Source organism: Garra rufa, chromosome 5 (genome assembly GCF_049309525.1).
Source record: "Garra rufa chromosome 5, GarRuf1.0, whole genome shotgun sequence".
NCBI lineage: Eukaryota > Metazoa > Chordata > Actinopteri > Cypriniformes > Cyprinidae > Garra > Garra rufa.
This window is the reverse complement of record NC_133365.1, coordinates 40,408,597-40,426,284: the sequence shown is the minus strand read 5'-3', so window position 1 is coordinate 40,426,284 and position 17,688 is coordinate 40,408,597. Positions and strand designations below refer to the sequence as shown.

Below are 17,688 nucleotides of genomic sequence, written 5' to 3'. Positions count from 1 at the left end.
CGCCTCGTCCAAAGCAGCCAGGCAGCATATAAATTAAAACACCACTGAGTCATGGGGAAATGAGAGCGTTATGGCATTGGAGGGGTGTGGCGGGTGCATCACCATTTATTATCGGAATAAAAATCCTATGGCCAGTTTGCAGAACTGCTGCAATGAGACTTAAGCCAGACATTGGGCTGTTCTTTCAACGTGTTCGCTTGTGCATGTCTCACACACAAACGCCCCATAATATACGCTTGCTCAAATGTTAAGTAGCAGCAATTTAGCAGACGCTTTTATTCACTCATTAAACACACGTACTACAGACACTTCTCCTGAAGGTCTTAAGGGACCAATGATGATTCCACGGATCGAAACAGCAACCCTCTGGGCTTCTGCCGCTATACACCACACCAGACTTTATACTGCTAAGCCTTCAGAGGAATCAAACAGAGCTACACTCTTAAAAAAGGTTCTTTATTGGCATCAATGGTTCTATGAAGAATCTTGAACATCCATGGAACCTTTCAAATGCAGAAAAGGTTCTTTATAGTGCAAAGGTTCTTTGGGGAACCAAAATGGTTCTATTATGGCATCACTGCAAAAGCACCCTGGATATAAAGCTCTAGAAACAGTTGCAGTGAAGCACTTTACCATTAATCTCTTACTACACAAACCTGTTTAACCATCAGCTGCTGCTGTGCAGCATGTACTACATTTACATGCACAGCAGGCACTTATTTGCTCAGCAGGTGGCATGTATTGCATTTGTGATGAGGATTATTTGTAAGTGAGTTATTATAAATATGATCATCTCTTCATTTGGCACTGGAAACGCTAATCCAGAAAGCAGAGCTTTTGACATGATCTTATGGTCTTTTGGTAGTTTAGTGGAACACGTCAGTCAGTGGTGCAGGGCTCCAGCTGTGTAGCTGTCAGACTTGATAAAAGGTGACAAAATTAAGATGACTTAAGGTGTTTTTCAACATTCAAATACCTTCTACCAAGCTAATGTGTACAGACAACTATCCTGCATGGAAATTCCCTGAAAAGTGTAAGCGTCAATACACTTGAGTACAAATTCACAGGTACACTGTTCATTATTGGCATTGATAGTTCCGCGAAGAACCTTGAACATCCATGGAACCTTTCAAATGCAGAAAAGATTCTTTATAGTGGAAAAAGGATTTTTAGATTTGTTAAATATTCTTCAAAATGGTTCTTTTAAAAACCGTTCACCGAAAGGTTCTTTGGGGAACCAGAAATGGTTCTTCTATGGCATCACTGCAAAAACACCCCTTTGGAGTATGTATTTTTAAGAGCATATTGAAGCTGAAATGATACATTAGTCAGTAGAAATTTGTCTTAAATCTGTCTTTATTTACAAAATATACTTAAATGTTTAAGAGTCGGATGCAGTCATGCAGAGGGACATAGTATCATTTTCCTTAGGATGTATCTTGACCATTTCATAATTTTCTATTCTTTTTTTTTCCTTAACAGGGAATGTAGGAGGAGGAGGGGGGGCACTGGGACATGGGAAGAGGGGCATGTCAAGGGAGGCTTTATTGAGGGGAAAGCTGTTTTCATCCTTACTGTACATGCAAGTTCATTTAGAAATCAAACAGAAGTCAGTCTTATAAAATCTTCAAAATTAATATGCATTTTACCATTTAAACAAATGTTAAGAATTGAAACACTTTGTCTGCATTTATAAAATCAACGATCCATGTGTTTTCTCTTTTTTATCAGTTTAACAGAATTCGTTTTTTTTAATCTTAGCGACAATCTGAGTTTATTAAAACAAAAAAGTAATTACAAACTATTAAACATTTTTTTTTGTTGTTTCCTAAGCTTGACTTTGTAAAGAACTGACCTAAACAGAAAACAGTTGACTATGATAGTGAAATACATGAAGTTTTTTTTTTTCTTGCTGATGTTGTATATGAATGTGCTGTCGTTATTTATCTCCTATGTTTCAGAATAAAGTAATTTTGCAGATAAATTCAGAATCTTACACTCTTGTTGGGTTGAAAACACACACATACACACGCTCTCACACACAAACATACAGCCTGAATTCACTCTCATTAAAGTAAATGCCAAATAATCTGCAAATTGTGAAAGGGAAACAATATTGACATTAGTGCTGTATCTGAATATGCCATTATGTATCTGAAATTATTATTTACATTATTCATAACAATTATGCTGATGAGGACACAGAACCACAGCACAAACTTTAAATTAATAAGCAGAATCCTTCAAAAATATTTCCTACAATTTGCATAAAATGTTTGTCTGCAGACATTCCTTCTAGTGCGAGTTGTCATGGAGACAAGCTAACTGTCACTCATTAAACACTGTCATCACTGATCATGAGATCAACCGAATCAAACCTCTTATCGCTGCGTGTCTATCTCTCCTTTTCCGTCTTTCCCTCTCCTAATAAGAATAAATTGAAATATGGTTTTAGACCCAGCACCCAGCAGGACATCTCCAGGACTTTGGTGAGATGGTCTGCATGTTCTGATGTTTTGCCACTGGTTCAGTAAGGCACTGAGAGAGGGCGGGCGGGTGTTTGGTCCATCCGATAGTCTGTCGCGTGATTATTGGTTCAGGTTGTGGTCAGAGCCGAGAAGACAAGTGTTCTGGTGAGATGAGTTTTGGTTGGGTGCGTGTCCACTTTCTAAAGGGATTCGCAGTCGACTCAAAGAGACGGAGAGTCTATCCCATGCCACATGTTCAGCAAGGGACAGGCTTCCAATCTGAGAATAAGAAAAGAGAGTAGCCCGACCCATTTGAGACTTGCAGACAGACAGGCTTTTTTGATAATAACAGAACAATTCAGTCACACAAAAGACGGCAAATCAACAAAGGTCTAAAAGCAGAAGGTTTGAAGAGATGGAGTTCCTGATTCATGGGAATCAATTTAAAACTCCTGTAAGTTCCACCAGACTGAAAGTGTGGTCACATCAGCAAAAAGAGAAGTAGCTTTCAAAGCAAGCAGCTTTCAAGAAAATTTGTTTGATCGACTTGAACCAGATGAGAAATCTGAATGGGGAAACATTCCTACTCAGAAACTGCAGAACAAACAGTAAATGTGACCACACTTTAAGGCATTGAATTAGAGCCCTGTGTGTATTTTCTTACTGGCAAAATGTGGTTACAAATAGCTCATTTTAAATAGTCAATACTTATTGTAGTTATTTACACTACCAGTCAAAAGTTTTTGAACAGTAAGAAAGAGAGTAGTAAAGAAATTTCTTCTGCTCACCAAGCCTGCATTTGTTTGATCTAAAACACAGCAAAAACAGTACAATTTTGAAATATTTTTACTATTTACAATGACTGTTTTCTATTTGAATATTTTAAAATGTAATTTATTCCTGAGATTTTAAAGCTGAATTTTTAGCATCAGTCCCATGATCCTTCAGAAATCATTCTAATATTCTGATTTGCTGCTCAAAATACATGTTTTACTATTATTATGTCAAAAACAGCTAAGTAGAATTTTTCCAGGTTTCTATGATGAATAGAAGAACAGCATTTATATGAAACAGAAATCTTCTGTCACATTATAAATGTCTTTAACATCACTTTTGATCAATTTAAAGCATCCTTGCTTAGTAAAAGTAAAAAATTATACAGACTCCAAGCTTTTGAATGGAATAGCGTATAATGTTACAAAAGCTTTTTATTTCGGATAAATGCTGATCTTTGGATCTTTCTATTCATCAAAGAATACTAAAACATTTACTGTTTTAAATATTGATAATAATAATAGTAATAAATGTTTCTAGAACAGCAAATCAACATATTAGAATGATTTCTGAAGGATCATGTGACACTGAAGACTGGATGCTGAAAATGTAGCTTTGATCACAGGAATGAATTACATTTTAAAATACATATTTAAATAGAAAGAAGTTATTTTAAATAGCTAAAATATTTCAAAATTGTTCTGTTTTTTGCTGGACTTTGAATCAAATAAATTAAGGCTTGGTGAGCAGAAGAGACTTATTGAAAAAACATTACAAATGTTACTGTTCAAAACCTTTTGACTGGTAGTGTATGTTCTATATTGTTCATATAAGTAACTTTATTTTATATACATTATCATTCACAAGTTTAAGGACCCATTTTTTAAAAATGTATAGTAAATGATAGCGAAGTCATTGATAATGTTACAAAAAAATCCATTTTAAATAAATCCTGTTTCATTGAACTTTCTTTTCATAGAAGCCTAAAAATACATTATCAAGCTTTAGAAGCACAACTATTTTCAACATTGCTAATAATAAGAATTGTAAATACAGGAATTAATTACATTTGAATCATTTGAAATTCTAATAATATTTCAAAATACATTACTGTTTTGACTGTATTTATGATTAAATAAAAGCACCCATGGTAAGTATAAGAGACTTCTTTTAAAAAGATTTTTAAAAATCTCGTCAACCGCAAACTTTTGAACAGCAGTGTAATTTGTCACTTTTAAAAGCAACAACTCTGCTGACTGACTAACAAGACTGGGTCACACTAAGATTCTGTTTTTTTTATGTTTACAGAGCCTAAGGCAGTTACAGAGACAGGTGTGATTTCTCAGAACAACTCTTAGTGATATTTCTCAAATAGCAGGAACAGATTATAAGTGTTATTCTAAAAAAAAAAAAAAACTGTAGCTTTAACACAGTGGAAAACTTTACTTACCTCAGAACTGAACACCAACTCTGATATGATCACTCATCAGAAGTAGATCTCCAATCATTCACACCCTTTTCTTAAGAAATGGTATTACTAACAAACATTCAAAACACAGAAAACAGCCATAGACGAACCATTATATTTTGACGCTTTCTGTCCCGTAGACGTTATAGCCCTCTCTGTACGTGGTGAAACTCTGTGCAGTGGATGGAGGAGCTGGTTTGAAGTTCTGGGCATTTTTGGCAAGTTTGAGGCGTTTGGTCTCCTGGTGCGACTTATAGCAGAACTCCACCAGAGCCACAGTCATGGCCAGACCCAGACCCCCCACCAGGATATAGAACACGCCAGCCACGTTACTGAGACTCAGCGCGCTGGTCTTATCCTGCAGGGGGGAGACACAGTTAGTAAAGAAGTAGTGTACTTGGATGCACACCAAACTACTACATAACTAACAAATTAAATATACGCATGCAAGCTTTCACCACCCAGCATGCACTCATTCACACTCACACACACAGCAGCGTATCTTCACTTTCACTCTCTTCCACACTAGGGGTTGCACGACTAGTCAACTCACTGGGTCTGTGTCGACTAGTCATGGTTCAAATGACTTCAGTTGTGCTAGTTCTACACACTTTGAACAGCAGAAGGATAATTTCTCTGTCGATAAACTGTTTCTGTGTAGGTACATGCTGTTAGCTTTGTATAACAACCTGTAATGGCCAAAAATGCTGGAAATTACACTCTTAAAAAGGTTCTTTAACAGCATCTGTGGTTGCATTAAGTACCTTTAACACCCATGGAAACTTTCCAATGCACAAAATGGTTCTTTATAGAGGGAAAAAAGAATGTTCAGATCAAAATTGTTTTCGCAATACTTAAAATGTTTTTTTTAAATGGTTCACTGAAAGGTTCTTTGAGGTGCCCAAATGGTTCTATAGAAGCACTGTAAAAAAAACCTTTTGATTCCTTTATTTTAAAGTGTATGCTCAAAAAATAAAGAACTTATCTTGGTGCTGTTATCTTAATAATTGTATAATAAGGCTGTAATTACACTTTTAAAAAATACATGTTTTTTTATTTGTATTTGTGATTTATAGGGGGAACAAAGAATCATCAAATTATTATAATGTTTTTCACACTAACTTAAAAGGATAGTTCACCCAAAAATGAAAATTCTGTTACTAATTCCTCTCCCTCATGTCTTTCCAAACCCATAAGACCTTCATTCATCTTCGAATTAAGATTTTGATGAATTCTGAGAGCTTTCTGACCCTGCATAGACATCAACACAAATACCACATTCAAGGGCCAGAAAGGTAGTGAGGACATGGTTAAAATAGTCCATGTGACATCAGTGGTTCAACTTTAATTTTATGAAGCTATGACAATAGTTTTTGTTTGCGAAGAAAACAAAAATAATGACTTTATTCAACTATTTTAATTTCTTGCGTCATGGTACACTGTAAAAATTAGTTTTTTTTTGTAAAATTAAGGTAAAAATCTGGCAGCTGTTGTTGCCAGAATTTTACCGTAAAAAATACGGTAGCAATGTTTTAGGTTTTACACATTTAACTTAAATGTACGTTTAAATATCGCAATTTCCACTGATAAAATGTTAACATACCAACCTACGGAAGTACTGAAATCTGTTTTGTACCTTTGTAATACACTAATAACCACCAAAAGCAGGTGGTGATGAGAAAGTCACATGTTGAACCAAAGCCCATAACAAGCAGCTTTTAAATACTAACACATATACGGTATATATATATAGAAAGTGCACAGTGTCATTCACACAAACACTAAACACCATCATGGTAACTGAAATACTGCAATAAACATTAATTTAACAACATTAGATGTAACATACAACCCAAATGTACACAACTGATAAGAAAAAAACTAAGAAGAAACAGTTATTTCAACAACAAAAAAAAACATACAATTGTAAAATGTAATGCAGGGAATTTTGGTTATTTACTGTAAATTATACACTCTTTTACACTTCCAAAAATTTTATACTACCGTAAAATTACCAATACAGTTTTCACCGTATATATATATATATATATATATATATATATATATATATATATATATATATACTAGGGGAACTTACCATTAACCAATTAATAGGTTTTTACTGTAGCATTTTTACAGTCTTTTACAGTTAAAATTTCAGTCATTTTTTACAATGTACACTTGTGAATGCACAAGAGACAAAATTGTTGAATGAAGTCGATATTTCTGTTTTCTTTGCACACAAAAAGTATTCTCATAGCTTCATAAAATTACGGTTAAACCCCTGATGTCACATGAACTTTTTTAACAATGTCTTTTACCTTTTTTGGGGCCTTGAAGTGGTAGTTGCAAGGTTTAGACTTCATCAAACATTAATTTGTGTTCTGAAGATAAATAAAGGTCTTACGGGTTTGGAAGAACATAAGGGTGAGTAACTAATGACAGTATTTTAATTTTTGGGTCAACGGTCCTTTGAAGAATTTATCATTGAAAGGTTATTTGGGGTACCCAAAATGATTGCTCTACAGCATCACTGTAAAAACCCCCTTTTGGGCCCTTTGTATTTAGGAGTGTATGCTGTGAATACACTGAAAATTATTTAAATGAACAGAGATTGGTTTACTTTTACAAAGCACGTTATAAGCAAAAGTTATATAAGTGCTGCAGAAATCTGAGACGGTTCATTTCGAGCCAAATTGATCCACCGTTCTGAAACTAAGTGAACTTAAATTAAGTGGAGCTCAAAGGCTGACAGAAAGCGTAAGCGATTGAGACATGACTGTTTTTTTGCAGAATGAATCTGGAAATGGCAATTTCTCACCTGATTCAGTCGAGTGGACTTTCTGTGCACTGTCAAACTCTTCATTAATGCAGAATTAGACGTGCCAGAAACAGCAAAGGCTGCTGATGTTGAGTCGTATGAATAAAGTAAACAGTGATCCGCTGAATAGCCGACCACTTTCCGCCTAGCAAAAATGAGAAGCCGTGCAAGCCCTATTACACACATACCGCACGCAATTTGCTTGGAGGGAAAGAAGATGAGCTAAATAAAAAGGGGTACTTGAGGGGGGTATTCAAAAGGGCATCAAATCAATGAGATGTGCCCAGAGGTCAAAGGTTAATGTATTAAAAGCTCAGGCAGCTCAAGAGAGGAAGAAATTATTCCCTCTCTCCTCTCATACCTTCACTCTGTTGGCCACACACACACACACACACACACACACACACACACACACACACACACACACACACTCGTAGGTGAAGAGCCAGCTCTGAGCCTGTCGCCCCCTCTAGAGGTGAAGTTAAGTCAGTACAGAAACATGACAAATAAGCTGCCATCAGAGAGCTACAGTCGGATCCTCTGGCTTCTTCGGTCTGCCATCTTAACAGAGGAAGTGAGGAAGAGGAGAAGGAGGGGGAAGAATATTGATGTTACTATGGCAATTCCCCTCTCTGAACTACTTCTGCAAGCTTCACAGCCTTCAAAACTCATTAACAGACACCTGCATGCGACCAACGCCACACCTCAAAACACAGACAAGCCTCAACAGGACTCGGTTCTGCTGCTGTGACCACCAGCCTTGCTGTCTACCAACACTCTGACACACAAACATGGTCTCTGTCTTCACTAGATGCCTGTGAAAGGGCACCATAGCAACAGAGGACTGGGAGTGTTGCATTACCGCCTTGAATGCAAAGCTAGAAACCTGTTTTTGAATACAGTTACCATGGTTACAGGCCCATATAATCAGCGGTATAGCCTCTGCTGTGCGTATGGGACATATGAGAGTTAATTAACTTTCGTATCAGACTGGATTACACTGAGAATTGTAATAAAACAATTGCATTTTATGCTCATTACCTAGAGTCTCCAGGCAAACACGTGGTCTCTATTAAACCAATGCCACTGGCTAATATAAAAAAAAAATCCTTTTATAGGGGGCGCTGTGCAGTCAACTCAGTCAGGACTGGAAATAAACTTATATCCCAGGTGTATGCATTCACTATAAAGCATTTAGACTCCCACTTACTCCCTTCATTAGCATTGCACGATAATGCATCATTGCATCCGGCCAATTAGAAATAGTTTCTGAGCGACTGTGCTTATGTTAAATTTTCATCCTGATGATTAACGTCTACGAATGTCGCCTAGAGATGATTTATACACGAATCAGTACACACAAGAACAATATTGAGAATGAGGCCATGTCACAGCAGCAGAAGAGAAGAAATCTAATGAAATACTTAATTGCTAAATCACTGTTATGAATGCTTACTACAAATACTTTTATGTAACACTTAATTACTACATCATTAAAATAATGAATCATATAGACTCGTAAGTGCTTTGTTAATGTGTCATATCTCTTTCTGTTTGTGTGTGTGTTTGTGATTTCGTCCTACGTGATTTACAGGAAGGAGCCAAAAATGAAGTGAATCCAGCTGGAGCCAAATCTACTGAATCCATTAAAACCAGTAAGTGATGCTGGGGCTCGTTGTGATGCTTGTAGAATATATGAATATGTTTGTTTGTTAGAAGTAAATGAGTGAGCAGACTAACCTTACTCCCAGAGTCTTTGGTCCCACATTCACCCTTATCGTACCACCACTTGTTTTTCAGCTTGTCTAAGATGCCTTGTTCACTGAGTTTCAACACTGCAAGGTTTACAGGAGTTCTTCACGAGGGGAAATAACATAAATAACATGGCACCATTATGTTATTTTATGTTATTAAAACTTAAACCTACCGAATATCTGTTAACCAAAGCGATACTGTAGGACACCTGGCCTTGTGCTGTTGATATCGCAGACAGTGAGAGAATAAAAGAGGGAGAGATGGAGAGAGAGAGAGGGAATGCAGGCAGGGCTAGCCTCAGTGTTACCTTCGACCTTTGACCTGGCAGTGCTACCTACTGTTATCGCTTTGAGTAATCGGCACTCACTGTTCCAACAGAGGCAGAGAGAGTAACCATGGTAACACAGCCAAAAAGAGCATAATTACAAAGAGCATTGGGCAGATGAGTTTGGTTATTTGTAATTGTGGTGTGAATGCAGGATTTCTAACCCAGTATTCAGCAAGCCGGATCCGTTGGGAGAAAAAACCCTTACTTGACTAACAGACAAACAGGACCCAGCAGTCAGAAGGGGAACCGGTCTGTGGTGGGTGAGGGCTGAAGCCAAACATCTTACAAACCAAAACACCGGGCCCGTAAACAATAAACAAACTATTAATATTAGAGGGGAATTGGTGGAGATTTGCATAATGCATCCTTCTGCAAATTTTATTTGCAACACATCATTTGTTTACCAGATGAAATAATGGAAACAGTACTGCTCAGCGATGTTGCTATTCCTTCTGGGCATTTCGGTTTGTAAGATGTTAGTATGTCATCAGCAGGACTGCTGGGAAACTCAGTTTATTTTCCTTCTGCTAAATGATGAGAGTCGTAATCCAGCAAAGCAAATATGCCATACTTACCACTGCAACACAAGCAGCTTCAGACATCGAATGGTTGGACACCTGACAAATAATATCTATTTATGCTATTTATGCTATTTATGGAGATGGACCTATTTTGAATTGTATTTATGTATATAAGAAAGAATCCACAATATTGCATTTTCAGTTCTACTCAATCAGTGGCACTTTACAAATTTTCATTCTCATTTTAAAGGGGTCATGAACTGAGAAATCTAAATTCCATTGATCTTTTGACATATATGAGGTCATTGTACTATAAAAAACATCCTGTAAGTTTCAGAACGCAAAACTTTCTTATTAGTCTAAAAAGAGTGCCAAAATGACAGGTTGTGGAATGTGACACTTATGACGTAATAGTGTCATTGCCTGTTTATCCCCGCCCAACGATTCGTGCTTGTAGTAGGTAAATAACGAGAGAGGCTAACGGAGGTCGCAGAAACCAAACAATAAAGATGGCTTGGAAGACAACAAGACACTGTACAGTGCCAAATTGTTGTCTTTGCATTTCCTTTCTTCTGATTCCACCATTAGTATTAAGTGGAGGAATTTTCTTTGTAATGCAGTTCCAGACCACGTCAGTAAGAACTTGGTCCTTTGTTCACTTCATTTTACCGCGGATTTGTTTACAAACTAGGCACAATTCAATACAGGATTTTCACAATTGAAACTAAAAGACGATGTGCCGAATATATTGAATATGAAGTAATGTTGCACCACACAAGTTTCACACTGTTATTGATGGTTACTATTACTTTGTCTGTTATTACAGATTGTTTGATATGTACTGAGTATTTATGTGTTTTTAACATCAGCATCCATCTGTAAAGGATGTAGGCTGTAGGCTGTCAAACGATTTTACAATCTGCCACACCTATTCAAACAGAGTGTTCTGATGAGGGTCAAAACAGGACAGAAAATAGACTATTACTTCTAAATTGTGTTTTTTGATGTGAAAATCTTGATAACATAATAAGTGGACCTCAGATAACAGTTAAAAAAAATAAAACGGGCAGTTCATGACCCCATTTAAATCAAAATTTTAACTCATTACTAAATATTGCTACTACTTCAACAGTGTTCTGGATAGAATGAAGTGGCCGTGGCTGCCACAATATACTGTTTGTTAAATCAACTCTGTTTATGAGCATATAAACATATTGCATTGACTCCACAATGAGCTTTACAGAACTCAGAATTTTGTCAGCTAAATACAAATGGATCTATCAGTAATCCATGTATGAAATAGAGGTCCTGATGCTTACATTAATGACCATTTCCTACTGTATTGTGGTAGGTTTTAACTACACTGAAAACTGATGTACTGTATGTATGCTTTTGGGATTTTCTGTATATTTGCAGGTGTACTCCAGTGTATTGTTTTTAATTTTGCTGTGCACTCATAGTATGGTATATTTGCTGGGTTTGCTGAATTACTCCATTCATGCATTTTGGATCAGATTCAGGTCAATAAATGAGAAACATGCAGTTGTGATGTCATAACAGACTAAACACCCTCCACCCAGCATGCTCAACTTATCAATGCACGGACTAGGCAGCCATTTTGGTCTCGGAGTTTAGATCTCAGGCGCCACTTATGAGCGAATGCCAATTACTGCAGTGAACTCGCTTTTGAAGACCAATCAGGACTGAATGAGGCTGCCTTGCCCTCATGATAGGCTGAACACAGGGTGACCATTCTGCAGGCACAGGGGCTAAAGAAAAGTGGCCATAAATTCATTGAGAAGTGTGGGAGTATAATGCATTCGTGCTTGTTTGTGGTTGTCTGTGCAGTCGTATGCAGATGAATGTGTGCGTTTTGTGGTTTGTCTACAATACGGCACCAGATCTTTCTCCACCATTGATTTCTAGGAGTGTTTAATTAGAATTCTCACGTTTTCCTGTGATGTTTTGTCCCTTTAGGACTGTCTGCCCCCAGCGGGCTTATATTTTCTTTAATCCCACCAACAAGGGAGCTACGGGCTTTTCCATGGGTTACACGGCAATTCAGGGAATAATCTGAGAAAGCTGGTGGCTCCAAAGGGATTTGCATACTTGTGACAGGAAGTTGGCCAAAGATCAAAAATGGTGTCTTTTCAAAAAATAAAAATAAATAAAAAAATAACTGTCATATGGCTGTTTGATTGAAGATAAGAAGACACCCAACTCTTCACAATTTTCTTTCGCTGCTACCAACAATTTGTTGCATACTAACAAAAAACAATCACTCAAATGTTTGGAAATGCCATAGGCTTAGTGATTTATCCTTGTCATTTGTGAAGATTTTGTAAGGGACCATGCAAACTATATATTTAAAAAAAAAAAAACATTTAATTGACTAAACATATTACAGAATACATAAAAAATACCACTTTTATAATTGTTATGTTGTGTACTAACCTAATTAGAAGCTATGAAGGTGTGCTGACTTATTAATCTTTAAAAAAGAAAGCAAATTTAAATTTAATCAAGTAGCTAGGCATTTAATTATGGTGTTCATTTATTGCTGTTAATATGTAATCAAGAACAACACTGTTGCTGGTCTTCAATGATAACTGCAATTTGTGCATTTACCGACCTGATCTCATGACGAAAACATACCTGTGGGAACTTTTTCACGAAATAAGTAAGTACATATCACTGCAGTTTCCAACAGAAATTAACACTAGAGGCGGTAAAACAGCGAGCACTTGTAATGGTTTTCATACACAGTTATGATTACAGCTCGATAAGTTTCACGTTCCGGATGTAACAAGCTTGCTCTGTAAAAATCAACACTAGAGGCAGCACAACAGCAAGCACTTGTAATTGTTTTGGTACACAGTTCTGATTACAGCTCCATATGTTTCGCTTTGGATGTGGAATCCCCGGGTACGAATTCCGACAAAAAAAACTAAGGTTTTCACTATTGTTGCTGTACACTATGTTGGCTGTTAGGATTTTCTGTATATCTGAAGGTGTGCTGCAGTGTATCGTTTATGTATTTGGACATACATATTTATGCTGGTATCGTCCAAAACCTAGGGCATTTCCAAACTCCACAGCAAATGATGACAGAACTTTCACTTTTGGGTGAACTACCATTTAAACATACTAGTAAACACCAAATAAACAACTACAGGCACCTGTTTTCAAGAATAGTTTGGGTCTGTTTGCACTGTCTATTAGATCCTCGTACATCTTTCTTTTCTTCTTTCTGTTGATAGCCCATTAAATCCTGGTGCACAAACAGTACATTTTCTGATGATCTAATATTATAGATCAGAGAAGAGAGCCAGAGAGGGCCTAGCCTCTTATACCTTGAACAAGCTGTTTGTTTCACCGCACAAACAAACCAAGAACCTAACTGTCCTAATAAGCTGCACTCTTGGTGAACCTGACCTCCCTTCACACATCCACCCACCCGAGCCTTTATTCCTCTCCTCCTCTGCTTCCTTTCCTCCATTAGCCAAGTAAAGGGTCACATCTGATCACAGTTTGCCTTATTACATAAGCTCCGAAAAACGTTACATTAGCAGCGCTGACAGTACCGCGGCCGTCGCAGTGATGCTAATGTCCTTGGGTCATTAGGCTCAGTTTGCTCGTGTCGACCCCTGAGGGTCACGGTACTGTTGCCGGGGGTCATAGGTCACAGCCTTGCCGATTACTCGTAGCTAGGAAATGGTTGTTTGGGTGAGATTGAGGCTGACCTTCGAGTCCCCTCCCCCGCTGCCGCACTCTCCCTTGTCGTACCACCATTTATTTTTCAGCTTGTCCAGCAGGCCCTGCTCATTCAGCTTTAACACCGCCAGGTTTACAGCACTTCTTCAAATGATAAACACATAGCTCGTAAGAAAAGGGACAGGTTCGTGAGAAATCTAATGAGATTGCAGCAACTGGCAGTTGCTTTTTTGTTAGGGGTCAATACAAGAGGAGAGACCGGTGGTTGGACCACTCGATTGGTTAACTGGTGAACTAGTTGGACCGTTCGATTGGTTAATTGCGTCAGATAACGGGTACAGACAGAAGCGTGTGTGCAAGTGAGGTGCATGTGGTGCCAAGTGGACAGAGAGAAACAGAAAGAAAGAAGTAAGAGTAAGAAAAAGAGTTTGAGTGTTAGTGAGTGATGGGAGGATGCAGGAGGAGAAGAAACAGCATATGGTATGACATGCTTGGCAGCAGGCAGTACAGCGCCAGTGCAGAGAAAAAAAAACAATCCAACTGTACAAACATTACAAAACTGCAATCACAGCACAAAGCAAAAAACAGAGGAAGGAGGATGACAAGAAAAAGGGGGTAGGAAATCAACAGCAACAGGCATTACACTGTAAAAATGGGCTGTAAATTAATAAGTTATGTGACATTTCTGCAGAGAGAAACACGATAAACATTACCACAACAAACATAACTAAAAAAAAAAACTTAACACATGAAGACACGGTTACCTTATCATGTACCGCGAGAGAAAGAGAGAGAGATAGGCAGAGTGTAAACAGAAACGAAAGAGAAAGAGTTTGAAGTAGAAAGAATGAAAAAGGTAGAGGGCGAGAGAGTAAGAATGAAAAACAAAACATGAACGAGACAGAGAGAAGAGAGAGATGGTGGAATCAGGGTAGGTGGAATACTATAACAACAGAAAATTGTTATATTATTCCACCCACCTTAATGCCGACCCTTTGGGCGTGGCCACACCGTAGCCCTTGGAGTCCAGGTTCCCTCCCACCTTCATAGTGTCGCATGGCTTTCTCTGCTCGATGTATTCGTTCATCGTGGACTCGAGCAGGAACGCAAACTTCCCCTTCGATTTGCGCACACGAGCCACTCCGTCGGGGGTGGTCTTAACGAACACGGACGGCTCGGCGGATTTCATGTAAGACCACATCTTCTCGTAGACGGCGATCTTTGAACGCTGAAAGAGAGAAAGGGCACAGAGGAAATAATAATGAAAGGTTAGGAGTTTCATGACCTTTTACTAATAAAAAGCGGCTGGCTAAAACTTCCTGTCTGCGCTGATGGACTGGTACAGTGAGGAAATTTTTTTTTTGATCCCCTGCTGATTTTGTACGTTTGCCCACTGAAAAAGAAATTATCAGTCTATAATTTTAATGGTAGGGTTATATTAACAGTCAGAGACAACAACAACAAAATCCAGAAAGACACATTTTAAAAAGTTATAAATTGATTTGCATTTTAATGAGTGAAATAAGTAGCTTAGCAAAACCCTTGTTGGCAATCACAGAGGTCAGACGTTTCTTGTAGTTGGCCATCGGGTTCGCACACATCCCAGGATGGATCTTGTCCCACTCCTCTTTGCAGATCCTCTCCAAGTCATTAAGGTTTCAAGGCTGATGCTTGACATCTCAAACCTTCAGCTCCCTCCACAGATTTTCTATGGGATTAGGGTCTGGAGACTGGCTAGGTCACTCCAGGACCTTAATGTGCTGCTTCTTGAGCCACTCCTTTGTTGCCTTGGCCGTACCCATCCACGACCAATTTTCAATGCCCTGGCCCGGACGGTACATGGACCTGTCCATCGTCCCTTTAATGGAGTGCAGTTGTCCTGTCCCCTTAGCAGAAAAACACCCCCAAAGCATAATGTTTCCACTTACATGTTTGATGGTAGGGATGGTGTTCTTGGGGTCATGGGCAGCATTCCTTCTCCTCAAAACACAGCGAGTTGAGTTGATGCCAAAGAGCTCAAACACTTTCACCCAGTTCTCCTCTGAATCACTCAGATGTTCATTGGCAAACTTCAGATGGGACTGTACGTGTGCTTTCCTGAGCAGAGGGACTTTGCGGGCGCTGCAGGATTTCAGTCCTTCACGACATAGTGTGTTACCAATTGTTTTCTTGGTGACTATGGTCCCAGCTGCCTTGAGACGATTGACAAGATCCTACTGTGTAGTTCTGGGCTGATTCCACCGTTCTGATGATCATTGAACCTCCACAAGGTGATATCTTGCATGGAGCCCCCGACACAGGGAGATTGACAGTTATTTTGTCTTTCTTCCATTTGCGAATAATCACACCAACTGTTGTTAACTTCTCACCAAGCTGCTTGGCGATGGTCTTGTAGCCCATTCCAGCCTTGTGTAGGTCCACAATCTTGTCCCTGACATCTGGACAACTCTTTGGTCTTGGCCATAGTGGAGAGTCTGGAATCCGATTGATTGCTTCTGTGGGCAGGTGTCTTCTATACAGGTAACAAACTGAGATTAGGAGCATTCCCTTTAAGAGAGTGCTCCTAATCTCAGCTCGTGACCTGAATAAAAGATATCTGGGAGCCAGAAATCTTGCTGATTGATAGGGGATCAAATACTTATTTCACTCATTAGAATACAAATCAATTTAGAACTTTTTTGAATGCGTTTTTCTGGATTTTTATTTTTATTTATTATTTCTCTGGTTGTTATTCTGTCTCTGACTGTTCAAATAAACCTACCATTAAAATTATAGACTGATCATTTCTTTGTCAGTGGGCAAACACAAAATCAGCAGGGGACCAGCCCATCAGAACCCACCTTGGATAATTCTCCACTATATTATTACAAAAGTAGCTAAATTTGGTTACATATATGCAGGAACATCTCTAGCATTTCATCAGCACGGGGCACCAACAAAAATGTGCCTATATTTTGAAAATGTTTTGGGCATAGGGATATAAATTGCCTTTAGCTGTCAGTATTTCTTGTCGCAAGCTGTGCACGCAATGAGCCGCTTCCTCAATGACACGAATCTCGATAGAAGACAAGTTTTGCAAGTTGTTTCATATTGTAGGCAAATGTCACCTCAGCCAGGGATCTATTTGTGTTCTGTCTTGTAAAATATCTCATTATGATGTGAGAAGCTGCTGCAACTGAGTGAACTATCTGAATGAATCAAACTGAAACGCAAACAATTTCAAACCTTTTCAGAATACTAGATCTTATTAGATCAGTGGTAAATCATTTACAAATCATTTGTTCTGATTCTAAAAAGCTGATGAAAAACATACAGTACATGATTTCTTAAATATTATAGGATAAAATGATTCTCAGGTCGGTATATGGAAATCCTAGCCATCTGGTAAAGATTTATCTGTAATATTTTACTGGGGCACAGCAGTTAAAAAAGGATCTTGCCATATGCTAGGGTATGCCATTTTAATGTGCATTTAATATAAAATGTACACCCTAAAACATACTGGGTTAGAAACAACCCAGTGCTGGGTGAAATATGGACAAACTCAGCATTAGGTTAAATGTTTATCCCAAACTTCTGAGTAGTTTTATTTCACTTAAATATGCAGTTTCAGTGCAGCTTCAAAGGGCTCTACATGATCCCAGCCGAGGAATAAGGATCTTATCTAGTGAAACTATCGGTTATTTTCCAAAAAAAAAAAAAATAAATTCAATTTATATACTTTTTAACCTCAAATGCTCGTCTGGTCTAGCTCTGCGATGCATAGTTAGGGTATGTCGAATAAACTCTCATCTCATTTTCTCCTCCAACTTCAAGTAAGTAGTTTATTCTGAAAGTGG

At 38.1% G+C, this 17,688-nt stretch overlaps 1 protein-coding gene across 4 annotated transcripts in view; it reads right to left on the bottom strand.

The window, feature by feature from the left end:
* Positions 1–1,338: 1,338 nt before the first annotated feature.
* gria3a (glutamate receptor, ionotropic, AMPA 3a) overlaps positions 1,339–17,688 on the bottom strand; it is a 54,483-nt gene continuing 38,133 nt past the window's right edge. Inside the window, exons 13-16 of one of the 4 annotated variants that reach the window (XM_073840368.1) lie at positions 14,830–15,077; positions 13,879–13,993; positions 4,821–5,068; positions 1,339–2,747 (exon numbers count right to left, since the gene is read on the bottom strand). In XM_073840368.1, coding sequence (XP_073696469.1) covers positions 4,823–5,068; positions 13,879–13,993; positions 14,830–15,077 — 609 coding nt within the window. In that variant the 3' untranslated portion in view covers positions 1,339–2,747; positions 4,821–4,822. Of the gene's footprint in view, positions 2,748–4,820; positions 5,069–9,271; positions 9,387–13,878; positions 13,994–14,829; positions 15,078–17,688 lie in introns of those variants that run through there. The other 3 variants (XM_073840367.1, XR_012355592.1, XM_073840369.1) reach the window with 3 other exon arrangements.